The sequence below is a fragment of the Calidris pugnax genome, unplaced genomic scaffold (assembly GCF_001431845.1).
Source record: "Calidris pugnax isolate Ruff unplaced genomic scaffold, ASM143184v1 scaffold41, whole genome shotgun sequence".
Taxonomy (NCBI): domain Eukaryota; kingdom Metazoa; phylum Chordata; class Aves; order Charadriiformes; family Scolopacidae; genus Calidris; species Calidris pugnax.
The window spans coordinates 18,386,834-18,414,032 of NW_015094509.1; the positions used below are offsets into that span (position 1 = coordinate 18,386,834).

A 27,199-nucleotide genomic window follows, 5' to 3' on the forward strand; every position below is an offset into this window, starting at 1 on the left:
AGATGACTGAGCTAAAGTGCATTTCATTCCTGCTGTGCAGAGTGGCCATCAGGAAAAAAGGCATAGTGATGGGGACATTTTCTTTCTTTCTCCTTTTAGGACTTTTCCTTCCCTCTCCTTAGGTTCTGCTGGGCATTCAGTATGAGGCTCTAAATTAAAATAATTTGAAAGACTCAGTATGATTGCAGAAACCATGACCCCCTACACCAGACCCCCTGCAGCAGTGCTGGTGCTCACTGCATCCTCAGAGTATGCTGCTGTTGGGCGTCTGGCACCACTTTCCAATGTGTTTACTCCTACAAGCAAAAGTTTGCCCCTATATGAAGAGTGCCATGGTATCCTGTTTTGGCAAAGTATCTCTCAGGTATACTTCCCAGAAATACTCTGGTAGATTTTGTATGAGGAGCTCTTTGGCCCCGCTACACCATTAATTACATCCTGGCAAATTTTCTGAGACAGATAAAGCAGCATTCATAGGCTGTCCATAAATGTGTGTGTTATCTAAAGTATGCTGACTATCCCATTCATTTATGGTTCTGATTATATACAAAGTGTCAACCCATGAGTAGTGAGAACAAGTTTATTTTAATGCAGCTGATTACACAACACTGGAAGAAAAAGGATAGGCTGATGTTGCCCTTTCATGAATTCTTTATTTTTTTAAAGAAACTCTCCTTTAGGACTAATTTTCAAACTCTAAATAGCTTTAGCACACTCATATTTGAAAGAAGACAGCAATGGAGTAAACAGATTTATTTTTAAGAATTATATAATTACCAGCAATGTAGGGTAATTTCTTCTGCAGTTCAAATACAGGTCCACATGCCATCTCACTTAGGTTAACATAAGGCTGTCAGATGTAAATGTTATGGAGGAATCGTTAATCCTCTGCTGGACTATGAAGTGATTATTTTCACAAATCGTTTCCTGCTCATCAGACCCAGAGTATGTCACTGAACTCTGTGCTAATAAACCCAAGACAGTGGTATAGTTATTGTAGATGAGTTCTCTTGTAGGCAAATGCTTAAAAAAAACCCAGGTCATGACTTGTCCAGTCATGTAGAAAACAATCATCAAGCAAAAAAAAATTCTGGAGGTATAATGAGGGGAGGCACACAAGGGAGTCCTGTGTGGATGATTTACCTGATTCTGACTTGTCAAATGAACGTAATCATTCAGGTTTTTTACGTTGACCAGGCATGCTCTGCAAAGTGCAACACTGGCAAAATGACAGTTTGTCAAAATCCATGGGAAAGAAAAAAAATACATGTTGGTTTGTGTGCTAGAATTCTCCCTGCTCCCATGAATGTCATTAAGAAACTCATGAATGTGTTCAAATACCATCTGTGGGAAATTTTATCTTCCACCTGTGACTGAAAAGGCAGACATCATCAAAATTATTTATCACTAAAAACCAACCAGCCGCTATTTTAGAGGTGAAGCAGGCAAATATGGTGAACAACATATATCTTCCCATTGTCCTCCATCTTGTGAAGCATTTATAGACAGATAAAAACTGGTATGCAGAATGGTATCGATTTGATTTGGCAGAACTTTACATTTGCTTTGTTCAGGGGAAAATTACCCCATTACATGGCAAGGCAATGGGGAATCACCTGCAGAACCTCTCCAGTATTTCCTTTCATGTAAAATCCCAGCCAGCTGTAGATTACCTGGGCTGTCCCTGGATAAGGTGGGGTAAGATGTCTCTGCCTACAATTACAGAAATCTCTTTGTTGGGATAATTCCTGACTCAAGCAGAATTTTCTTAATTCTCAAGCAGAATTACTTAATTCTGTGATTCAAACCCAACTCAGATGAAATAGTACCCAACAAGCACAGAGCAAGCCAGGAAGAAAACCTGTTCCATGCCAGGGAAGTCAGTCACTTGTTTCAACAAAGGACATGGATATTGATTGCAGACAACAAATTCTGTTGGCTAAACACCCTGATTTTCCAAAGATCTCATCATTTGTACTCAGAGTTATTCTGCAGTCTTTTCCTTGGCTCTTTTACTACTTTAAAGCAAGCCTGCAAGAACTGAAAGAGTGTACTGGAAATGGGACCAAAAAGGTGTTGTATCCTAACACCATATTTATCTTATTAGGAAAAACTCTAGAGGAATGCTTATATTGAATATCAATTTATGTGCCTCCACAGTATTAAAGAGACCCGTGACTGCTGATGAGCTCTTGATGCCTGGAGCCCCATACGTAAGAAAAACTTTTACGGTATGTCTCCAGTATTTGTCTTTATTTTCTGCATGTTGTACAAATTAGGTAATCCAAACAGACGTTTTCTGGTGGGATAATTAGAGCTTATTTGCATTTGCTAAGGTTTGTGCTTTAAAATCCCAAGCTCCGTTATCAGTACTTCCGCACATTTCAGGTCTGATTCTGCAGTTGTTTATCCTGTCTTTATGCCAATGTAGTACTGCTGACTTAAATGGACTGTAAAATTACATAAAGCCAATAACATTTGTACTCTACAAACTCATCTAGACTTTTTGCTGCTGGTAATACTTGCACTGCAGGAGTGGATTATCTACCCAAATTGAAGTTTTCTGCTTAGGTCTTTCTAGACTATGATGGGATAGAAATTTTGATTCATATTCACTGTTAGAGAAAGTAAATGTGCGTAAAGACATTTTTGAACCTAGTCACTGGAAGCATTGCTTTTTGCAGCCTCCTAGTTCAACAAAAAAAAATTTCATTAAAAGCAAGGGGAATCATGAATGAAGTCTTTCCCATGAGTGATATGGCAGCCTGTACACAATGTCCTTTACTGTGTGGTGGAAGTATAGAGATATTGAAATTATATCTTGAACCATTTAGATGTTACCCTCCTTGAATTTCACTGAGCTGCCCAAAGGTGATCACATTCTTATTTTCTCCTTCCAGATCGTCGGCGACGCAGTGGGCTGGGGCTTTGTGGTGCGGGGGAGCAAGCCCTGCCACATCCAGGCTGTGGACCCCAGCGGGCCAGCAGCCGCCGCTGGTATGAAGGTGGGTTTTCAAAATGGGACAATTTACTGGCGATACTTGTGCTGCTCAGTGAAGGTCATGGGCTGCCTGTACTTGGGGAGGGAGAGGTGCTTTTGTTTACAGGGCTGAGGATCATTTCAGGCATCAGTTTTGCACAGTGATTTCTGCAGCCTTTTACCAACTCCACTCCTGTTTCTTTTTTTAAAGTCCCTTTTTCACATGAAACTCATTCATCCTTTCCAAGTTGCTTTCTTGATCTTTTTCCTCCTTTGGGCATTTTTTTTCAGTTGGTTGGTTGACTGTGTTTGGTGATTGTGTTTTTTGTGGGTTTTGGGGTGGGTTTTTGTTATTTTCACCTTTTTCCAACTCTGCACAATTTTATCTTTCCTCCTCTTGACTTTGCAATTTATGTGGTTGTTGGTGTGCAGCTTCTGGACTTTGCCTACAGAGAAGTCAGAGAGGTCATAGATGTGTTTAGGTTGAAAAGACCTTTAAGATCGATGAGTCCAACGGTTAACCTGGCACTGCCAAGTCTGCCAAAGAAGACTTGGAAGGAAGATCAGAAGAGTCAAAGTCAGACATACCTATTCAAAGTGAAGCTAGCATTGTTCACTGTAAAGCAGTTAAGATTCAAGACATTTTGGAAAGAGGAATACATGATACTTTCATATTTCTTAAAGAGTTTAAATACTTCCATACATGATTTAGGAATAAATAAATGCAAATTCCATGTGCAGGGTTTTGTACTGCTACTGCAGAGCCTGCTGACTTACCTGCGGGTTTGGATCATGTCCTGCATATATCTGTGAATTACTCACTCTTTTGTACAGTGGGAAAAATAAAAGCAAAGCGTTATACCAAGATAAAAGCAAGAAAGGGAAACAAACTTCTTCACCTACTCCGGTGTCCACGCTGGGCCAGACACAAAGATTAAATGATAAGCTTATGTTATGTTTTATTGTAGGCTAACAACACGGGTGAAGGTTTCAGGTGTATTCCACATGCAACCCAGTTTGCCGTGAGTTTTGTCCTGCCTTCCAGTTTATCTCCCTTTCCCCTCACACTCATCCCAGCTGTCTCTCGGCCGTACCTTGACACTCACCAAGCTGGAGGCAGCGTGGGCCTCCACAGCTCCAGGGATTCACATCCTGCCCAGCCCTCGATGCCAGACCTGCCATGGCACCCTCCTTAGCGAGTGCACTGCAGGAATTTCCTCTCTGGTGTCTGGGCTTTTTTTTGTGAAACTTGTAAGAATGGCTTTGAAACATTTACTTTTTCTGCGTAGGGGCAGGCAAAGCCCTGGGAGGGGGAATGGCAGCTGCAGAGCCTGTTGGTGCAGGCAGCACCCTGACACATCCTGCTGGCAAACCGCTTGACTCCTGAGGGAGCTGGAATTTTTTATATGTTTTTATACAATACCTAAATATATTACACAGTTACAATTCTCATATGAAGAGTATAACTTTTGAAAAGTAATCCTCCCTAAAATTTAAAGGATGTATTAATTTATTGATGTCTATACTCTAGATCTTGAACTTGGAAATTTATTACTTACCGCATCTTTTATTCTCTGAATACAGCACCTAGCAAAAAAGTAGATCTGTTCTGAAACCTGACTTGTAAAAATGACACTGTGGTGTCATACGTATAATCTTAGAGATTTCACTGCTGAACGCCGCAGCTTAGAGCTGAATATAGTGGGCCTTTGGTTTGTTTTTACTTTTGCTTTCATGCTGACAGCCCCTGCAACTACACAGTAGTACGTCTCAGTTAAGCTGGGTTCTTTCATATTTCACCTCTGAAGCTGGTTTTATGCACCAAATTATTGCCTTGTGTCTTCCATTCTTGCTCTCCATGTGCTCACGTACTCTGATGGGGTTACAGAGGTTTTCCTGAACCATTCAAGACATAAGAATGTAAAATAGTCTGTTATCCTGAGGGGAGCAAATTTTAGACAGTAAAACTGTGATATATTGCCTTGAATTTGCACAAGCATGAGGTCTAATTATTTGCAAAAGTGCTATCTTTATATAAAATCACTTTTCAGAGTAGAATTGCACATAAAACATTACGGCCATGTATTAGTAGAGTCCCTGTTTAGACACTAAAATTGGTGCTCCATTTTCAGAAACGCTGAATACTTTTAGCCCCTGGTGAAGAAATGCCAGTTTTCTTTGAAAATAAGTGTTTTTGTTGAGGTGTTCCCATGGCAATAGGTATGTAAATTATAGTGCGCTATTTGAAATTTTAAAAAATCTATGTCACTTAATCCATCTGTTTACAGAACTCTTCAATCTGGCAAATTTAAAGGAAGTCGTATGACAGGCTTTAGATGACGGCTCCTTGAAAATAAACCTTCCCCTGTGTGGAAGCTGCAGGAGGGGCACTTTGAGAGCAGACCATTGGGCAGGGTAACTTCTGGTGGGCTGGTGCAAGAGGCCTTTGTCTGCCAGTGTTGCTCTGAGCACTACACCAAAGAAGTGCTAACAAGGAAAGTTGGCGATGATGAAAAGGGCAAGAATTTGAAGAAGAGCCAAGACTTGGCCTTGCAGTTTGTAGAAAAGTTCTTGGCAGTAGCAGCAGGGTTTTTCCTCCTAAGGAGATGTATCCAGTGTAATTGTTTTTGGAAATGTCTTTATTTGTGAAGCCCGTGATTTTGCACTTACCTCTCTTGGAGAGCACTATATTCCTGTCTTTGCATTAGGCTGGACAAGTTGTTGAGAGGGGACTGCTGCCTACAATCTCATTGTAGGACCTCACTTTGTGCACTTAAAACGCTACCACGTATTATATAAAGAAGTAGACTTTACAGGCTCAGCCTACCTGGAGGACTTTGTGGTGTCTTGCTTTCAGCCTGACCTTGGCTGGGTTCCTGGCCTGCTCCAAAGCGCTGTGAGTTGGGAGTCCTGGTGGCAATCTCAATGAGGTGGGGATGGAGCTGTGACCACACGCAGCGGCTGTGCGGTGGGTACGGCGCTGGGCACCCAGGGTGCACGGGGCTCCATCGCACAGGCACACCTCTGCGTGGCAGCACTTGCCATCTCATTATATGTAACATCCTCTTCTGGGGCAATTTTCAGACAATTTGATTCTGAGAAACCCCCCACTGGCGTGGTCTGCTGAAGTGGTGTGAGAGGGCATGATGGCTTTGGCTTTATGTCTTGATACTTCTTCTGGAGCTGCTAAATAGGATTACCATATACAATCTGAGGTTTCAAGTACAAAGCTGAGCAAATAATTTAATAAATATCTTGTCAATTAGCTTTATTGAAGTATTTTTAGACCTGGTTTGCTGAAGCGCGGTTGCCTGTGACAGCGCTGTGAGGAGTGTGGTTGCTGTGAGCACATTAACAAGTGGGAGCTGGAGGCGACACAGAGCTATGAAAGGAGTCAGTGTTGCGATGCCTTCTTCTAAGTTATTTGCAGCTCTGTTTTGCTGTCTGCTGTCGTCAGCAGGGGAAGACAGGAACAGCACGATTTTTAAGTTCCCAGGTTGCTTTAATGTTCAGTATTGACTGGCTGCAAAATTCAGGTCTCTGCGGGTGACACTGCTAAATATTGCCAGTTGTCAGGAAAACTCTTTTTCCCCTTTTTCAGTGTTTTATTCTGTAAATTCATTTCTGTTTTTAAGGTACAAGTATTCTTTGAAAAGTTACATGACTTCAAACTAGTGACTTGAATCACAGAATCTTCATGGTTGGAAGGGACCTTTGAGATCACCGAGTCCAACCATACACACACACAAAAACCCCAACAGTCTCGGGCACTAGAGCATGCCCTGAAGTGCCACATCTACACAGTTCTTAAATACCTCCAGGGATGGTGACTCCACCACCTCCTTGAGCAGGCTGTTCCAATGCCTGACCACCCTCTCAGTAAAGTAATTCTTCCTAATATCTAATCTCAACCTCCCCTGCCGCAACTTCAGACCATTTCCTCTGGTCCTGTCATTATTCATTTGGGAGAAGAGACCAACACAATAAGTTATGCATCACACGTTGGTGGGAGATCACTACAACACAGTGGGACAGACTGAGCAGACCTAGCTTAGTGTCAGGCTTGTGAAAGAGACAAATTAATCACTCTTTTGCTGTCCCTTTGGCTGGAGAAATCATTGCCCAGCTCTAACCTTTGCAGAATGCTACAGAGTATCTGTCTCCTTAAACTGGTTATGAGCAAATTAGTATTTATAGCTGTTATACCTAAGGTCTTTGTGGCAATTAAATGGCCAATGGCCACTCACATTTTTCTACCCTATTCTAGTTCTTCTTCATTTCAGTCAGTAGCAGGGTGTTTGGGGGACCACGTATAGTCAGTGGTACCAACCCCTTCTCCTTTGAGCTCTGCTTGGGGATTAGGGTACACAGCCAGGATCATTTCAGCATGGTTCTAATCTCCTGATCTTTAAAAGCTGGCTCAGGGAGGAGGTGAGCCTCATAAATTTTGTGCCAGTGCCATCATCCTCTGCATTCACAAATGATTATTTCAGGTCCAGGTTCTCAAATGATTTCGCTAGCAGAAAAAGTGCCAAATCTCAAGTGTAATTGAGCAGCCTCTGTTTCATGGAGCAGATTGCTGTCAGCTCCATCAAGGCAATCAAGCCCAGTCTCCCTGCAATCAAAGGAACACAAGTACTATCTGATTAGTTCACAGAGTCCAAATACTGCCACAATCACAAAATATTACAGGCTTGTAACATAAAGGATTAAAACGCATGCATTATAAGGTGCCAAGTGGGGGTACAAGCAACATGAAAGCATGTGATGTCAGAGGAATCACCAATTCCTTCAATTCCTGCAATAGGGAAAAATTTGAACTGTGAGATTCTCAGGAGGCTGAACGTACCCCTGCAGGGAGCGTACCCTGCGGCAGAGAAACGCACAACCCACTCCATGGGCCTTGCCAGTCTGACCTCAAAAATGATGGTTGCTTAACTGCTTGACAAGCAAGATAAATCAGCCTAAAAATCCTAAAAAATAAAATAAATTATTCCCCCATGAAAAAAATATCCCAGTTATGGCTGTGGCCAATCTCCAATGTATTACAGGATAGTGGGAAAAGCAAAGAAGCTTGGACATTTTAAGTGAGAAACTCATTCTTAACTCCCAAAGGCAGTTTAGTGAGAGCTTGAAAAGTAGGATTTATAGAATAGAAGGAAGGCACAACGAATATGTCTCTATTTAACTCTCTCCATGAAGCTTAGTAAGGGAAGGAAGATCCCTCAGTGTTTGGTGCTGGGCTGTAACCCTTTAAAGCACTGGGGAAGTGCTTCAGTGCTAGTCAGAGGTATCCAAAGGGTACTTTCACTGTCTCATGTGACTGAGCTTTAAATGCGAAGATGAAGTAGGTTTGGATAAATATTTATACTGTGCACTAGCATATGGTGTTGTTGAAGCAGATGCAATTCAGTCTTAGAATTCTTATCTTATACCAACATGTTACTGGTTGTAGAAAAGCATAAATTACACGAGTTGCCATCTGTTTTCAATTACAGCATGAAAACACTGAGGCAGGTTGGTATTTTCCTTTAGCTGTGTTATCAGCTCGCTGCTGAATTTGATAATTACATTAGAGTGAATTCAGAAGAAATGTATTTGGTAATGTGAACACTCAAATAAAGTTGCTGACAAACTGCTTTCATAGCTTGTCCATAAATAGAGAGGCAGCAGAGCTAAATGTGCATAACACTGCATGCAATGAATGCCACTGCTCTAGGGCTTGAATATAGATGTATATATACATTTCAAACATGTCTCCAGGACTGCCTTATTTTCTGATAGTATTTAATTATAAACAATAGCATAATGGTCCATTCTCCCCCATAGAAACATGGAAGCTGTATTCCAGCACCTACGACTTTAGAGAAATCTAATTTTAAGAAATCTGGTTTGATATTTTACCGTAAAATCAACTCTGGTTTTGCAAAACCAAAGAAAATTCAAATAAGTTGTAGCTCTGTCTTTCACTTTATGCAGCTGTACTCAGACCCTCAGATTTTATGTGCTACTGTCCATCACAGAGATTGGAGGGAGTGAGCTGAGGAGGGCAGCCATTAGGCTTGAACGTGTTGTTAAGTCATGCTCAAAAAGAGTGGTTGTCACATTAGGACGTGTTAAGAGCATCGTAAAAACATAATGGTCAACAGTGTGGTTGCTTTTTTTTTTTATTCCTATTTGATGTTTAGTAGAAATCTTTCTAAAAGACTAAAAAATTAGTAAAGTAGCTGTGTTACTCAGTAGCACGATGATTCAACAGTAGTTGGAAGAGGTCAAATATTTGTGAATGTGAAAATGCTCAATTCTGCCATTGACACAAAAAAAAAAGGGTGGTAGGTTGTCCCTGAGAACTGTTTACCAGCAGGTATAGCAGTCACTGTACTTTCCTGATCAATGCATGTATCTGTGCCTGGTGTTCCTACTCTGTGCTTGCCTTTGCTTTTTGGTCTGTGGTCATCATTTGCTCAAGGAGTTTTCCTGATGAGCTGTGGTGATGCCTCTGTAACTGTCCCAAAGTTTCCATTTCTAGTGGGTGTGTTTAATTAACCTCAATGAGTAGTTCCCAAATTTTTTAGAGTGAGTCCCATTACCGCCTTTCATAGGTCAGACCTACCCTAAAACTGTGTTACTCTAGCTGTACTGTGATTATTGCCATCAAAATCATCACAGCAACATAGTTCTATGGGTACTGGGCAGCAAACTATATTGCACCATCTGCTCTTGTCTGAGAGTTTTGTGAATTCAGCCCTCTCACCAAACTAGGGGCTTCTCTTGCTGAAGGAGACTGTAATTTTGGGAGCTGCATTGTGTGTCACTGCCAGAACGTTGTCTGGTTGCCAAAGAAGACAAGGTTTGGCAAATCTCTCCTGTGCTTTCGTTACAGAGTACTGCAAGTGCAACAACAGAGTCCTTAGGGCCTTGATCATGCTTTGCATTAGCACCGTGTCTTCAGGTTGATTGAAATCATTAAATGTTTCCTCAGCAATCCCCCTTTTGCCTTGTCGTTGAGAATCCCAGCCCAGCGTTGGATGAGCTGCTCATCAGTCTTTCTTCTGCCCCTTCGCTGCACCAGCTCCTCAGTCTGTTTTATTCCTCTTTCATGGTGGAAGCTCTATCATTGTTGGACTTCTCTGAGTGAGATTTTTTCTGATTTTCAGTCCTGTTTTTGAACAACAGGACCCATGTTAGTCACTATGGAGAAAGGAATTAAGGCAGTGGGAATACTATGTAAAATATAAAAGGAGTTGGTTTAGCTTTTTGAGTATAAATTTCACCTTTAACAGCAAATATCCTTTTTTTTCCCCCTAAACTTACAGGACACAGGTTTAGCACAGTTTTACTTGATTATCCCAGATCTAAACCTTGGCCTGCAGAACAGTATTAGATTTCCAATAACTCAGTGTGATTTTTTTCTAAAGACTATTTTAACAGAGAGAGTTTTACTGAGCAATAAACTGACTTTTTTTTTTTCTTTACAACAACTGAAACCTTATGCAAATAGAGAAAGTTTTGTAATAGCTCAGAGCTCTTTCTTCTGCACTCACAGCAGTGCAGTTGACATTAGAATTGAACTTGTTTCTAGGCTGGTCACCTAAAATGCTGTTGGGCAACAAGTGACCTACTGTACTCGTGTCTGTACATTGGCTGCTTTTCATCAATAGCAAATACAATGCAGAAAAAAAATTGTCTGCAGATTTGTAATTGAAGGTCAGTAGATTTTTTAAGTTTAGTGCTATTATTTTAGTAAAAAGTTGGTTTAAAAATTCAAGTAAGTGGTGGTGTATGGCAGGATAACCCAGATATCTGAACACCCTGTGTTTATGAAAGTGCTTTCTTGATTGTTTCTGAAGTCTCACAGCTGTAGCTATTCAGAGAGAGAGAAAGCAGTCTTGGTTTCAGCTGCGCTGCAAAACAGGGCTGTGCTTGTGTTTTGATACAGCTTCCAAATTCCAGCGTGGTCTATAGCCCATTGAACGCTGAGTTTTAGTGCCAGCCAGAACAGCTGGGATCTTACCCTTGCTTGAGCTTTCTTTGGCTAGTGCAGGTCACTCTTAGGTAGCCCAGGCTCTCTAAGGAGGGGATCATCAGATGAAAAACTTATCGCACTGCTGGATTGCTGCAGGCAGAAACCTTAAAAAGAATATCCTAAGTGTGAATAAACCAGACATTAAATTAGAGGCCAGTACAGCAAAACGCTGGTATTTTGAACTGCTTTTACCCTCAATTGAGGATTAAAAGCATTTTGTATTATTAGTGTTAGCTGCAATGTCCATTGGCCTTGAAGCCCTGCCGAGTTCCTCAGAAGCTGTTGGGTTTCCAGCATCGTGGCTGTCACAGCTCCCCATCCCAAGACCTTTGGGGATGCTGCTGCTCCCCGGCCTCCTGCTTTGCACACCCTTCCCCGCACTTCTCCCTGGCTTGTCTCCTTGCTGCTGGAGAAGCAGGCTGGCTGCCTTTCCTGATATAAGCCAATGATTCGGGAAACACGTCGCGTTAAAGCCAAGGCTCTGTGTAGCTGGTCAGACACATGGAAAAACAATCGCACTTTTGTCTGTGCAAACAGAGAGCAGCTGTTTGTCTGAAACAGCACAGACTGTCCCCGCTCCTTACAGGCTTCATACCACAGGGTGCTGAGGGTGCCCTGGGTAGGTCTGGCTGCCCTCATAATTCCCTTGTTTGGGCTCCTTTAGGAGCTATTTTTAACTAATATTGGCTCTAAACGAACTACATGTAGTTAGTTTAGCCTAATTATATTTGACCTTGTAAATAAACTGATATATAGTTTTTAAGTTCTATATTCATTATGTGTGTTTTGCGTTTAGCAACTCTAGTTTAAGTATAGATATACCAGAAAAAAACAAAAAACAAAAAACAAAACACTAGAAGTTCAACCCAAACATTAAAAAGACATTATTTCTAAGCTAAGACTCCATATTCTTCTGCTTCTGATGGAGCATTTTGCCCAGAGTCACCTTTAGCCATTCGAGTTGTTTAACATTTTCAGAGCTGTTCCATGGGAGGTATCAAATTGCAGTACACAATAAAAATGCTTACAAAGTTAAGGATGCAGTCGCTGGTTTGGGTTTGTGATGTGCCCCAGTCCAGCTGGGCTTTACCTGTGGGTATTTCCCACTGGAGCTCAGACGAAGTCAGGCATTTTACACACCAATTCCCAATTAGGGCCATGAGAGGCAGTGACCTATATTTCCCTCCTCCCTATTTATGGAAGGTTTGCATTTCAGGGTATGAGGTCCTTACTGTGATTACCCTCCAGGTATCTAGGGGTAGCTTTAATTGACCTACGGGAGTAGTTCCCGTTCTCTTGGTCGGTCGCTGGGGGATCTCTGCCACCGCAGAGCGACTCGTGTGCCCACCCAAACCTGCCCGCCCCGAAACAAGAGCTGTTCTCAGGGGCTATGAGGTCAGCTCTGTCTCCCCTCTAATTTGTCGACTCCTATTTGTGGAGTTTGCACAGCAAAGGTTTCATTCTATTCCCAGTGAAAAAAAAACAACCAACAACTTAAATTCCCATTGATTCCCATCGGGAGGGGAGGAGGGAGACACAATCTGAACCAATGGTGAGACCCTTTGAGAATCTGTGATTATGTGAATTATTATGTTATATCATAAAAGATATTAGATATATTTATTATTTTTATATTATGTTGTTTAATTTCTGATTATTTTTAATTAGAGGATCAATATGAGTTTGGAATAGTATAAAAAATTCAGCTCCTCTTTTAAAATAAAAAAGGTGTAATGAATGTATGTAATCAAAGTATGTAAAGCCTTGCTCAGGCAAACCATCCGTACCAGACCACAGCCACAGATCAAGATGGAGACCCAGATTTATATGCTTAAATTTGTAATTCTGTAGAGGGAATTGGTTTTCTCTGCTGTGTGTTGTGCCGTGCTCTGCTGGTACCCAGTCCCTAGCCCGCCGAGGGGACAGTGGGCCAGCCTAACGCTGGTGTAAAGATTGAACAAGAAATGCGTCCCTCTGGAGAGAAAATCCTGTGTTTATGCAAGACCTGGATACTTGCCGACTCCCACACCACCCACTCCACAGCCAATTACACATTTGCTAGAGATATTTACAGAGCTGAACACACAGCTGCAATTTATTCTGTTTCATCCAGTAACCTCAGTTATGTTGAAAAGAACATTGCGTGATTTTTTAACCTTCCGGCGACATGCAGTAGGTTTGGAATTGTTAGGTTCCAGCTTTGATTTACTAATCCTAGCGAGATTGCCGAAATTCTTAAAAAAAAAACCAACTGGAAACATAACTTCTAGGACCTCTGATTTTCATCTCTTTTCCTCATTCCAGCGTGACAATGTAAATCTTAGCAGAGTGGGAGCAAATACTTCAGTGCTGCCTGTGTTTGCTTTTATTTAGAAGGTTGCCCTTGTGTCTTAGGCTGTCCTGTGGCAGCACGTTCAGCATCTCTGTGGCCTGGGCTCTTTGCTGAGCAGAAGATTCCTCTGCTTTATGGCTAAGGGCTACCTGTTAAATGAGGAGAGCCCCTGCATCAGCGTAAATGCAGGTTGTGTGTGTAAGAGTGTAAAAGAAGTTGAGCCCTGTGCCCTCCTCTGTTGTTCTCCTGCCTCGGATTTCCCTGCAGTTGTTCCTTCTACCCTAATATCTGTCTTACCATTGATTTCACTGGGACTTGTAGCTATTTGAAAACTCCAGCTGTAGTTTAGCGGTCTGCGCGTAAGCTGCTGCCAGAGAGGTTGATCTTCATCTCCTTTTCGTCTCCCTCTTTCCCTTTGCCTCCAACCAGATACTATCTATTGTCTCCTTCCTCCAACCATGTCGTGCTTATCAGGGAACTTATTTTGCCTGGAGACAAGTCCTTTCTTTTATTTATTTTTGCTGGCACAAGATTAAAAGGGAGCGGTGCCTGGCTTTGGCGCATTGCTCCCCGGAGCTGGCACAGAGGGGCAGGAGCACCTCCTGGGAGTGCAGGCACCAAGTCCTGCTGCAAACCCTCCTCCCCTTTGGAAGGGGTTTGATACCAGGATCTCCAGAGTCATTGGCAGCTGAGGCTGAGGGTACCCCTTTCTGCTGGCAGAAAGGGTTGTGGAGTCCGAGATGAGGTTACTGCTCCAGCTTTTCATAAATAAACATTTTTGCCCCACGTTCTAAGGAGAGGGAAACCTCATTCTCTGGTGTTGTCAGTAAGTGGTTTGTGTACAAACCCATGGTTTGGTGTGTGAGGTGGAAGGTGGTGATGTGGTAATCAGCTCAGAAGATTTATTCAAGAGATCTCACAACCAGCAGAGCAAACCTGAATGGTTACCCGCTTGTAAATACCCCTTTTTAAATGTTAACTGCAATAAAAAGTAGAAACAGTGCTGATTTTTGTCCCTTTGTGACAAAATAACAGCCTTAGATGGGAGTGTTTACTTTAGCTCATCTCTCAACTCCTTCATTTTTCATATTTAAATTAGATTTAAAAAATGATGCCTTGATTTCCATCTGTTTGCTTGGGAGCGCAGTGGTGCTCGGGAGGCGGGAATGGGAGCAGCGGTTCCCAGCATCCCCAGAGGAGCAGGGGGAATGTGAGGGAGGGAAGATCACATGGAAGCATAACTCTTCCTTTAGAGTGTTGGAAGCTTCAATGTCCCCTTCCTCCTTGCTGGAGGCTGGAAAACTGTGTTTCAGATATTACGTTCTTGCAGCACCTAAGCCTTCTCTAAATGTTGCTGAAATCTGTCAGCAGGACAAGAAAAGCCAGAGCAGATACACTGCCTTTTTAAACAAGCAATGCTAAAGAAGATATTTTCCTTTGCTTTTTCCTTCTCAGTCTCAGCAGTGCAGTAACCTTCACAGGTGAGAGCTGTGGCCGTACCACAGGAGTCAACCAGTAAGTTTTATATCTTAGAACCAGCCCAGAGTTTTAAAAAGTATCTATAAAATGCGCAGAGCTGGATTTGTTGGGTATTCTGCTTAAGACATCTCCAGCTCGCTGACAATTGCAAAATGTTAATCCTTCAGCCCCATTTTATGTAGGTGCCTGTAAGGAAGGGCTCTTACCGACAGCAGGGCCTGATACTTAGTAGAAATCAGGGTCTTGCAGGTCTCATGCAGATTACGCAGAGAAAATAGATGGTTTTGCTAACCCTGTGTAGAGAACCTCTCCTCTGGAAGATCACAGTGAGTTTCAGAATTCCATAATGAAACAATTACAAGGTCGAGCTACGCAAACTGGCCAGCCAATCCTTGTCCCTGCAGAATTGATAGGACATTAAAAAAGCCCATTTATTTATAATTATTGAGGATATCTCTATAACAGAAATGTAAGCAGGCTCTTTGTCTAATGGATTTCATTTTCATTAGCACGAAGAAAAGCAAAAACACTAACATTGGACTAATCTTTTCTTTTTGAAGTAGTTATATTATCAATTCTGCTATTTTATTCTGTAAAATTGTCAAAATATACTTTTCTTTAGACAGCTATGAAAAAAGTTATACTTAGAAGCTTTTATTTTAGTTCCTAGGAAAACTGCTGAAGAACTTTCAAGGGTTGAAAATAACTCCTACGTTTGCTTGAATTCATCATTTATATTTGATGCTAATAAGATTTTTTTAAAAAGACCAAAAAAACCCCAAACCCAATACATTTTTCCATGTATTTTGGGAATGGCTTTTCTTAAGGTAAAAATTATCTGTGTGACTTTGGCATCACACCAGATAACAAGAAAGAATAGTCAAGGCAGCGGGTCCTAAACTATCCGATAACTATTTGTAGATCAGTGTGCATGCAAATTAGGAACAGAGCAAAGGGTTAAATCCAGTCTGTCTCTTGGTGGACGACTGAGCCAGCCCTGGTTCACACACAGCTTTCCCAGCAACTGCATGTTTCTGTGCAGTGTCCTAATAACTTCTGAAGAACCTTGGTTTCAAAGGGACCTGCTTTGCAGCAGGACGTGGCCTGGTTTGAGCTGCCAGCAGCTCGAAATCTGTTTCAGATCTGAGCAGAGTCCAGGGGTGAAATCCTGGCTGCTCCAGAGTGAAAGATTAATGCAGAGCTGGATTTCACTCTCTCTCTCCAGCGTTTTTAAGATTTTCCTTCATGCAGTTGCCACATGTACAGTGATATTCCCACCTTCAGTGGAAACGAATCGGTGGCAACGAGTTCAGCATCTCCCTACACGGTTAACACCTGATGGCAGAGCAGCTCTCAGTCACTGACAAACAGCCAGAGAAAACCTTGCTGTTTGGTTGACCTTGGTGCTGATGGAGGAGAAAATTCAAGTGTGCTGGTACAGACTTTGTGCTTTGCACTCTTAGACCCTGAATGGACCCTTTACTGCCCAGATAATTGGGTAAAATATCGGTACTGCTGAAAACCAGTATTTTTGTCACTGTCTTTAATGTGTCATTGCATAATCTGGCTTTGTATTCCAGAATTTCAAGGCTAGGTTGGTTTTGGTAGGATTGATTTCGGTAACATTGATTTCTTTGGTACCTATTTGATCTGTATTTGTGTTTATGCTCTTTCTTAAAGAGAAGTTAGCAAAAAAAAAGCAGAGTGGATTCTGGACGCTGATCCTGACACTGAAATGTAAATGGTAAATCGATTGAGAATTCGAGCCTTAACCCACGGCCCCTGACACGGGGGGCACAGGTTTGGTGCTGGGGAGAATCCCCCGGCCACCCCCTGCCACGCTGCCCCCCGTGTGCTGGCAGGGGCATCCCTGTCCCTCTTCATCTCAAGCTTTTTTTAAAATTCATGTCAAATTAAAGTGGCAGTGTAACCGTAGTCTTATCCTACTGTCCTGAGATATATTATCTGTTGACTCTACGTAGCTGGTGCTTGCTTCGCGCCCAGGGATAAACAGTTTGGCTCAAGGCACCTGTAAAATTAACTGCCTTTCTTAGGGCCGTCCCAAAGAATTTTGCCATCATCACTTAAACTAAAATCTGCGGGGGGAATTTCCATCTCTCCATGATCTTTCATAGCATCCTTCTGAGAAGTGTGCCTGGCAAAAGAAAGGAAAATTATTCAGGATTTTTTTTTTTTCATTATTATTAAATTGAAAAAAGTCCAGCAGGTGAGGGCTGGCTCCCCAAGGACAGGTGACCAAAGCCCACAGCTCAAACCACATCTGATGTAGGCTGACTGCCAGCGCCAAATAATGTTCCTGTTGCATCCAGAAATATTAAGGTCATCCTGAGGCAGAACCCTTAAGTAAGAATCAGTGACAGGTACGCAACGTGTTATTCAATGGTTGCTTTAAGGTAGTTGTGCAGTTCCATGCAGTTCCATGGCAGTTCCATGGCCGTGCCTGCAGCCAGTCTCTGACATCCCACAGCCTTCCTCCCTGCAGTCTTCCTCCCGCAGTCTTCCTCCCTGCAGCCCCCGCTGAGCTCAGCCCCCCGGCCCCGGCGCAGGCAGCCCCCGGGAGGAAAATCTGGGGGTGGGGATGTACATCTCCAGGGCAGCTTGGGAAGACCAAGGAGGGGCCAGCAGCCAAGGGTTGCCAAGGAGGGAAGAGCAATAACCTGTGAGGGGGAGGAAGGGTCGTGCAGCTCCAAGTACAGCACAATCCCGATTCTGGCCATTAGACGTTATGGCAACTAATTATAATTCCTCTTCTTGCCTCCTCTTCCTCAGTTTGATGAGAAATGGCAGGAGAAATCTTTTCTAACTTCTTCAAGCTGTAGGTTCCCAGATCCTTTCTTTCCAAACTAAGCCCACAGTTGAAATTTCCTTTTCCTGGGAATACCTGGATTTGGTTAAACCTTCTGTATGCGCCAGTGAAAACCTGCAGAAAGACAGAGGTGCCTTTTCTGCTGTCCCTGCTTCTGGGGGCTGCTGGATGCCAAGGTGGGAAATCGAAATACTTAACAATAGATGTTTATTACTATAGCATTTAAATATTTGAAATTAATTTAGGGAGTCTTTCATTTCAGTGTTACTTTATTTAACTGTTTTTGTTTCTGTGGTTTTTAGATCACCACATCCTGACCAACAAAATGGTTGGAATTTATTCTGGGCTTTGTCATTTCTTGAAGTCTGAGGGATAAAAATGGATGCTTATCTCCTGTCAAGCCCCTTGGAGAGCTATGAGGAAATGAGCAATAAAAGGCTCTTTGAGGCTCTTTTAACTTGAGTTTATTATCTATTAGAGTTACTGATGTGTGGAAACCAACAGACAAATTTTACATGTTTATAGTTACAAAGCCCTCAACGGCTGTAGCGATGAGCTGAGCCGTGTTTTTATAAATGTAACATTAAATCATTGTGATTTTGTAAACCAGTCTCCTTAAGCAAATTCCTGAGATAATAATAAGTATGTTGATACACTGGTTTGTGGGTACTCCCTCACTCTCGCTCGTTTTGTAACTCCACCACGAGAGCAATGCACAATGTGGGCTTTTTTGGGTGCAGGATTGGCCCGAAGCAGTGCTGCAGTTCATTTACCTTGGTGGATGCAGTGCTGGATGGGCACAAGAAAACGGGGTGAAAAAAGGCACTGAGCATACAAAAGGGCTCAGGACTGTGCAAACCTCGTCAGGACGGGAGGATGCAGGAAACGGCTCCACATTTCTTTATCCCTGAGGGAGCCGGATCTGGAGTTTGCAGAGACTCAGCCCCTGGGGACACTGGACAGCTGATGGCCAAGGACAGAACTTTCTGCCCACAGGGTGACTGGCTCTTTATTATCATCTCCTGCTCCTCATAGGTCTTTTCATAGAGTTTTAGGACAGAGGTATGCTCTGCTGTGCCTTGTCCTCCTCTCTAAGTTTCTCTTCTTGTCTGGCCTGGGTGGACTTTTTGCATCTAATCCTGTCCACTGGAGATGGTCAAACTAATAAGCCATTTGGATCCAGCACAAAGGACGGCACAAAGGGGGCTGTTCTCAGCCATGGCTGGTTAATAATACTGCCGAGGGCATGCACTAAAACACACACGTGGAGAACACAGACGTGTCAACTCTTGTCTTTTGCGTAAGAAAGTGACTCTTTAGTATCCGGATTGCTGTTCACTGCTGCGGTGCCTGTGCCATCCACATTTACACCACTGCAGCCCTGGTGTGAGTGGCTGGTGGGTCTGGGAAGTCTGTTCCTCTCCCAGGGACATTCCCCGGAGACCCTCTTATGCCCCTGAGGTGATCCAGCACGCACATGTATCCATCACTCGCTTACGTGCCTGTCCCTGGCCCAACGCCAGTCCCATGCATTGGGGTCCCAGTAACTCGAGAAGGCTGAGAATGTGCAGCAGTAAAACAAACGTCAGCCATTCGACTTCCAAAAATTGCATTAAGCCAGAAGAGACAATGTTATTGCTGCAGGTCTGTTTTAAATCAGCCCAAATATTATTCTGGAGCCAGAGCTATAATTCAGTAAAACTTGATACAATCTTGGAAAGCCATAGAAAGTGTTAGGAAATACTGCTGGAAGTTGAGACCTATAGATACTGCAATAATCTGCATTTTAAACTAAATAGGCATGCCTTTTGTACCAGTACTCAACACTAATTGAGGCGCACTGCAACCAATATCTTTAAAATTCAGAAGGCTGAACTGTTTTCCCAATGGTACTTGCAGCTGAAAGAGCATATGAATGTATAGGAAAGATACATCCATACGGCCACGGAAGCTGGCTAAGGGGTATTGCTAATTGCATTACTTTGATGATCATTGAGGCTGCCAGTAAAACTGACTTTCAGGATGTTCAGCTCTGTGGGGTTCTGAGGGTGGGGGTAAGGCACAAGGGAGAGGTCTCCCCTCCCTGCAGGGGCTGCTGCTGCTCCTGTGCAGAGGCTCAAAGGAGCAGAGATTAAGGAGCAGAGATCATCAGTGGCTTTTTTGATGAAATGTTACATTTTTGGATTGGCTTTGCTTCCTCTATAATTTTCCTTAAATGGAACGTCGATGGCTACATTCTGTACATTTTGCACAAATAGGAATTGAGTTCCACCCCACGTTTTACTCGAGAGGGAAGGCAGCTGATGCACAGAACTTGAATGACTTGGCTTGAGAGAGAAATCTGGTTTAGAGCTCACATTGGAAGACACCCGGGCGTCTTCCCACCTCTTCCTCACGCATGTCTCTGTTGCATTTCTGCCTGTGTAGGAAAGGTAAAAATATAAAATAAAGCATGAAAATTTCTAGTGATACTCGCTTCATAGCTTCTTTCTTACAGACTCAAGATGACTTACGAGTAATAACCTTCTAGTGAATGTATTGTTTTCACTGAAACATCAGGATGATATTATTGTTGCTTTAAGCTCCATATTTTTATCATTAAAAACACACATCTAGACACTACACATTTTTGGCCTTTTTACCAAATACTGTAATATTGTGATTAGATACTTCATGTTTTTGAGGAATCGGTATTGTTATCTTTCTGGTCGCCCTCAGTTTTTTACAATGTTGATGTGACTTTTTCTCTGATTAACTCTTTCAAGATATTCAGTGGTGTTGGTCAGAATATTTCCACCAAGCATTTTTGGACAGAAAACAGCCTCTGCTGATACAAGACTTTCACTGTTTGAATTTGTGATGGGTTTTAAAACCAAAATATTAGCATATTTGAAATGAATTAATGAGCCATACTTACTGAAGAAAACCAAAACCTGTTCACATAACAAGTAAAAAGAACTAAATCTGTGTAGGAATATCTCCTGAAAATGGCAGTGACATTTTAATCCTTCCTAGTACTGGCTTAATCTTCCACGATATTATTTCCTAGAATTTGGATCCTTTGGATTCCTGTTGTACCAGTGGAGGTTTTGGCACAGAATCTAGTGAAGCCATCATCCAGCCCTTACCCTAAGCCTGGAAACGTGATGCATATTTTTACCGTGACTACCAAGAGCTGTCTAAAATGTTTTCTGTGAAAGTGTTTAAGACAACTTAAGGATGACAGACTCTTTGCAATGGCCAGAGCTGCCTTGTCCCATATTATTTGAAAAGCACACCACTGAGATCAGAAAATATCATTAATGTAAGAAAAATATCAGTTATAAGAAAAATAATTGATGTAGAACTTCAAAATTCCACCAATTTGAAAGTTGCAGTGATATTTCAAAAAAATTTACAGAAAATTAACTTTCTGGATAATTGTAAGATGTGTGTTTCTCCTGAGTGCTGAATGAGATGGTGTGAAGAGTTCTGGAAGTTTTCTGTTCCTGGGAGTTGATAGTACATCTACTACTACATGATAGTACACATGCAGGGTGTAAATAACCCTGCAAAAAAAGTTTAGAACATAACTTATTTTGGTGCTTGCTTTTCTCCTCAGGTTTGCCAATTTGTTGTATCTGTCAATGGCCTCAACGTTCTCCACGTGGATTACAGGACAGTGAGCAACCTCATCCTGACCGGCCCTCGAACGATTGTGATGGAAGTGATGGAAGAAATAGAGTCCTGAGAAGGAAAAAAACCCCTTAGTGGATATTTTTGTGAGAGGAAAAGCGACGACCATGGAGCGGCACGACACAAGGGGCGGAACGTTGCTGTGTCTTAAATAGATGATTTTGCTTTTAGGGGAGGGGGGCTCTCTTTCTTTTAACAGTAATAGCACTGGCGATTATGCTAAGAAATGAACAATAGATACCAGCATATTTTCACTAAGGACTTTTCTTTGCCCGACGGAGACAAGGTTAAGTTCTTTAGGTTGCCTGGCCAGCCACGTCTGCATGGGGCAGAATGGTTTCCCACCTAAGAGAACATGCAGGTTTCCTCAGAGTCCACCACTGGATCAAAGCACCAGATGAAAGAACCAAGCACTGTGGACATCACGGGTGGTTTGCATGACATGTACGCTGGCAAACACCCTCCTGGTGCCCAGCTTTGCCCCAGGAGCACGCGGTGTCGCAGTTGCTCTCTCCTTGGGCCAAGGGACAGCTGACTAAACGCTGGCTTGATTGCAATCGAACACAAACGAGCTGCACATGCATGAAACAAGGTGTCCGTTCTCTGCAGAGGACACCCTGGTATGAATGTTTGGGCCTGAAACAACACACAGATCAGCCTGGAAAGAAAAATCATGCAAACGGGAAAGCGTGCGGTACGTGTACAAAATCTGCCTTTGAAAATCGGGCTTTTTATTTAGATGCCTGCGCACTGGCTTAGGTGCTCGAGTATAAAATGTTGATTTGGGGCTTTTTCCTTATCTGTAAAGGAAAGGTGTCTGTCTCAGCCTTGCTGTTCGTCATTGGGAGAAATTTTGGACACCTTTATTCTGAGAAGAAGAATAGTATTTGGCAGGTTGAAGTGGGAAATGCACAGTGTTAGCATTAGCAGTGATACAGCCAGAGGCTCCAGGAGAGAAGTACACTTCAAATTGAAGCAATGTACTCAAATGTACATTAAGCTTGTTAGCACTTTCCAATCATCAAATGTTTTGCCAACTACAGACTTGCCACCTGAGTTGCATTTGACACTATTACTAATAAAACATTGTATTTAACTGGCTCTTACTCTTTTTCAAACAGCAGGGTTTCCTCACTGAGGAATCAAAGAAACAAATCTTTTTAAAAAACGTATATCCAAATTCCATATTCTGCAGAGTTAGGTGACTCCTCAGCTTGATGATAATTGGATTTCATGAGTTTTATTTGATCTTTGAACTGAGCACATATATCCTTGTCCACAAAATTATAAATATATATTGCAGACTTTCTCTGCTGTCTAAATTTTGCAATTAAACCTTGACTTTCTATATGAGCACACCACAAATCCTTCAGTTTCGGGGTGGGGAAAGTATTTTTTCCTCAAATAATTTTGAAATATGTTTTATATTAAAAATTGTTCTCACTAAAAATATTGCTCTTGCAGTATGTTTTTCACTTACTGAAGCACTTTTACAGCAGAGATACAGCGAGTCTTCAAAATCACACATGCCTGCAGCTTTGTAGGCAGAAGTCCATGTGTTGTTTGTTTCTGACACTGTACACCCATGGTTGATTTTATGCCATGAAAACTTCTTGTATTACACTAACATGCAGCGGCGTAGGGAGGTATGAAACTGCAACTGCTGACTTGACACTTACCAGTGACACAAAAGTGTTCCAAAGATTCTTCCGAAGTGTCATTTAGTGTGACAGTGGTTTATCCCCCTTATGACCCCCCAAATAATTGGTACACATATATAATCCATAGCAGATTATATTCCAGAGGTCATCTAAAATAAGTAGTTCAGCACATAATGATATATGAGGTTGTAACAATGTGGATAGTATCCACTAAGAATGGTTGGAAAAAAATCCTGTAGTCCCAGAAATGTCCCAGTATGCTAAAAGTTTTTGATTTTGTGAATCCAGGAATGCCTCCACAAATACTTCTGTTTTCTTTTCTTTTTTTGCCTGGGTTGTTTTGGTGGCATGGCAAGTACATACTTTGTATCCCTTTAAAATATAAATTCTACGTGTTAGGCTAGCTTAAATATTAAAAGGGGAAGGATTTTCTTAGCAAAATGCTAATGATTCTCTCTAATGCCATCATGGATTCTTCTGTCTTGCATCTCTTGCCTTAGTTAATATTCTGCTACAAGTTCCCCGTAGCTTACAGATAATTAAGAAACTGGGTCAGAATTTAGCTTAATAATGCATCACAGAGTGCACTTTAGACTTCAGCAAAAAGAGTGGGAATGGGGGCAGGGAGAAATCTGTGCGTATCGTTATGTTACAGATTGGAGATGGCATTTTCATTTGCAAGACACATTAGTCTCTATCACAATTTGAGCACTGCTACTCGCCTGCTGTTTAATGGGGATTTCCATATTGTGTTCTCAACTTGATTGGCAATCCGGGATTTAATTAATTCTTTCCCTTTTCAGTGTGACAAAGGTATTCAAATTATCCCTGCAATGAAATTTTGTATTTTGGAAAGAAAGGATACGAAGTTAACAATGAAGCTATGAAATGCATCATTTCCAATCAAACTGCAGTTTGGCTGCAGGTGGTGATACGTACCCTGGGAGACAGCCCACGGGCACCACTGGCAACCTCCCTGTGCTTCACAGGGCACAGGACAGGGAATATACCAGAGCTCCTTCCTTCCTGCAAAGAACCAGGGGAAACGTGAGATTATTCACAGAAGTGAGGATTTTCAAGAGGTGCACGAGGATCACAGCGTGGACTGAAGCAAGAAACCAGAAAGGAAAAAAAAACAAACCCCGGCTTCAGCAGTAATCACTTCATTAAAAACAGGCATTTTTGTAGGACAGTCTCTAACGTGATCACATTTTTGGTTATTATAGATCTTGTGAGATCCTCTGATAAATCCCCGTGCCTCAATAACATGGATTCGTGCCACTCCTCTGCACGTGTACATTTGCAAGTCATTTATGGAACATCTTCAAGCAATATAATAGTTAATTAAATTCAAGTAGCAGTTAAGTTAATTGGAGCATTAATTCAGTGCAATATTTCTCCTGTTTTCTTCAGTTGTATTTCCTGCAAGAGACGTAATTTTGATTATCAATATCAAATACTGTGTGTATACTATTCTCTTGGTGTTTTCTTCCTTGACTCATTATACCCTCGCTGATAACTCCAGAGCACCAGGGACGTGTCAAACGGCGTCCCACAGCTACTGGTTTAATGGTCAGCACGTCCCCTTAGCGTGGGCTAGACCTCTGAGAAAACTGCCCGAGAGTATTTCAGAGAGTAACATATAATATAATATCATCATCATAATGCAAATTTGGGGATAGTGGCGCAGGCTTTGTTGTGCCACTTGGCCTTAGGACCAGGGAACAGTCCCTGTACCCATTTGATGTATGAACATAGACATTGCCAAAGAGAAGTCTGAGGAAGAGGAAGAAGAAGAAGAAGAAGAAGGAGGAGTGACTGACTTCTTCCTTCATCTGCACTGACAGCTGTGACGCATGGGGGTTTCCCTTTCCCTCTGGATGGAGAGGGAATGATCACATTATGGGGTAATGCTCTAATAATTTCAAATCACACTGGGAATTAAATACTCATTTTTTAATGTTAATTTTGCTAAATAGGAATTATTCTAATTTTAGAGAAGGGAAAAACTGAGACAATATGGTTTGCAAAAATGTTTGCCTAATGCGAGCCAGACTGAGAAATCAATTGTTGCAATTATGAGTATTTTCTTCCCGGTGCATAATTAGAACGAGACCACTTGTATAAGTGAAAAAGCATGTGTTTGTCACATGTGGAAGCAAAGCGAGACCACACCGCTCTTCAAAGAAAGTGAGAGAACTTCTAACCTTTTACAATGAAACCGCCATTAAAGGTTTCCATAAATCACACTTTTTAAATTTGTCTTTCTTTATCTGGTGAGTGATGTGGCTTATATTTTTCACTTTTATATGTGCTACTTATAAAAGCAGAAATAGTAACTGCTAATGTAATAACTGTAAATACTAGTGATTTATGGACATATTTTGTTTTCTTTCATATTCTTCTAATTCTTTTGCCACCTTGTTAACAATGGTCCTACTCCAGCTTCCAGCTCCAAAATTCATTCTTGAAGGTCTTGGTGGCCCTGTCTTCTTTGTCATTTTTACTAGTCTGTTTTTGAGGGGCTCTTTATCATGGTCATCATCACTAACTTTTCATAAATTAGCAGTGCTTATTTACTAAGCCTGAGATTTCAGGAAAATGGGTGAACTGGCTGCTGCCTTACTACCCCATGATAACTAACAGACAAACAACGCCTCGAGGTAAGAGAACAAAATAAGACAAGGTTACCATACTCATAGACCCATAGAATTGTTTTGGTTGGAAGACACTGTTAAGATCATCAAGTCCAGCCATTAACCTAACACTGCCAAAATCACCACTAAACCGTGTCCCTCAGCACCACATCTACACATCTTTTAAATACCTCCAGGGATCATAACTCAGCCTCTTCCCTGGGCAGCCTGTTCCAACACTTGACAAGCTTTTCAGTGAAGATTTTTTTCCTAATATCCAGTCTAAACCTCCCCTGGTGCAACTTGAGGCCATTTCCTCTTGTCCTATTGCCTGTTACTTGGGAGAAGCAACCAACCCCCACCTGGCTACAGCCTCCTTTCAGGGAGTTGAAGAGAGCGATAAGGTCTCCCCTCAGCCTCCTTTTCTCCAGGCTGAACACCCCCAGATCCCTCAGCCGCTCCTCATAACCCTTGTTCTCCAGACCCCTCACCGGCTTCGTTGCCCTTCTCTGGACTCTCTCCAACACCTCAAAGTCTTTTCTGTAGTGAAGGGCCCAAAACTGGACACAGTATTTGAGGTGTGGCCTCACCGGTGCTGAGAACTGGGGGACAATCACTTCCCTAGTCCTGCTGCCACACTATTCCTGATTCCCTTGGCCACCTGGGCACACTGCTGGCTCATATTCAGCTGCCTGTTGACCCCCAGCTCCTTTTCTGCCAGGCAGCTCTCCAGCCACTCTTTCCCAAGGGAATAAAATTAATTTGAGGTATAAATACCACCACACGTATTCTTAACAAAGCTTCATGTGGTTCATAACTCAGTACGGGCCGTAGCTTTCATGGGTTCTCTCAGATTACGGAGAGAAAAGATGTGAGATCTCCAAAGAGTGTTTTTTCCCTCCTGTTCTCTGGATGAGCCACCACAGCCCCTCTGCTCCCTCCCTCCATCCCATCCCGGCTGGAGCACACCCTCCCAACCAGAGCTGGCCTTAAGAACCACATAAACTCACATCTTTACTCCAAACTGTAAATGACTAGAGAATGGAATCATTAGGATTTATGCTTTTAGGTTATAGAGTGTCTTGTATTAAACAGAAATTCCCTCTATTCTGTGCTTTTTTTCCGAATTAGGAAATGCTCCTTTTTCCACCTTATTTTTCCAGTGGAACTTGTGATGAACAGAAATCGTGCTTTCCTCTTTGTAACCAAACATAACTCAGGGAATACTAGCTCTTACCTGCACTTCTCAGGCAAACCTCCACTGAGCCTCCCCAGGAAGATTTTATCCAAGTAAAACCTGCAGTATGATGCTTATTACTAGATCGTAGCTGGAAAACACATAGTATGTATGAACCATTAGTTTTTTGCCAAAAAAAAATAAAAAAATAAAAAAAATCAAGTTAGCTTGTTTTTAAATCCTTGTTGATGGTTTTAAATCAGAAGGAAAATGAGTGTTGAACCCAGAAGAGCACCCACCAGGCAGATGCTGTGACTGGATGTAATACGGAAAGGCTTTTGTCCTGTTACATTTCTTGATACCATCACAGAGCAGAAAAATGTTATCATTTTATGACTAAATTAAC

The 27,199-nt window shown here is 42.1% G+C and overlaps 1 protein-coding gene across 1 annotated transcript in view; it reads left to right on the plus strand.

The window, feature by feature from the left end:
• Positions 1–22,771, plus strand: part of DEPTOR (DEP domain containing MTOR-interacting protein) — a 74,741-nt gene extending 51,970 nt beyond the window's left edge. Inside the window, exons 7-9 of the mRNA XM_014965593.1 lie at positions 2,161–2,231; positions 2,901–3,005; positions 21,246–22,771. Coding sequence (XP_014821079.1) covers positions 2,161–2,231; positions 2,901–3,005; positions 21,246–21,374 — 305 coding nt within the window. The 3' untranslated portion in view covers positions 21,375–22,771. The remainder of the gene's footprint in view (positions 1–2,160; positions 2,232–2,900; positions 3,006–21,245) is intronic.
• The last annotated feature ends 4,428 nt before the right edge of the window (positions 22,772–27,199 follow it).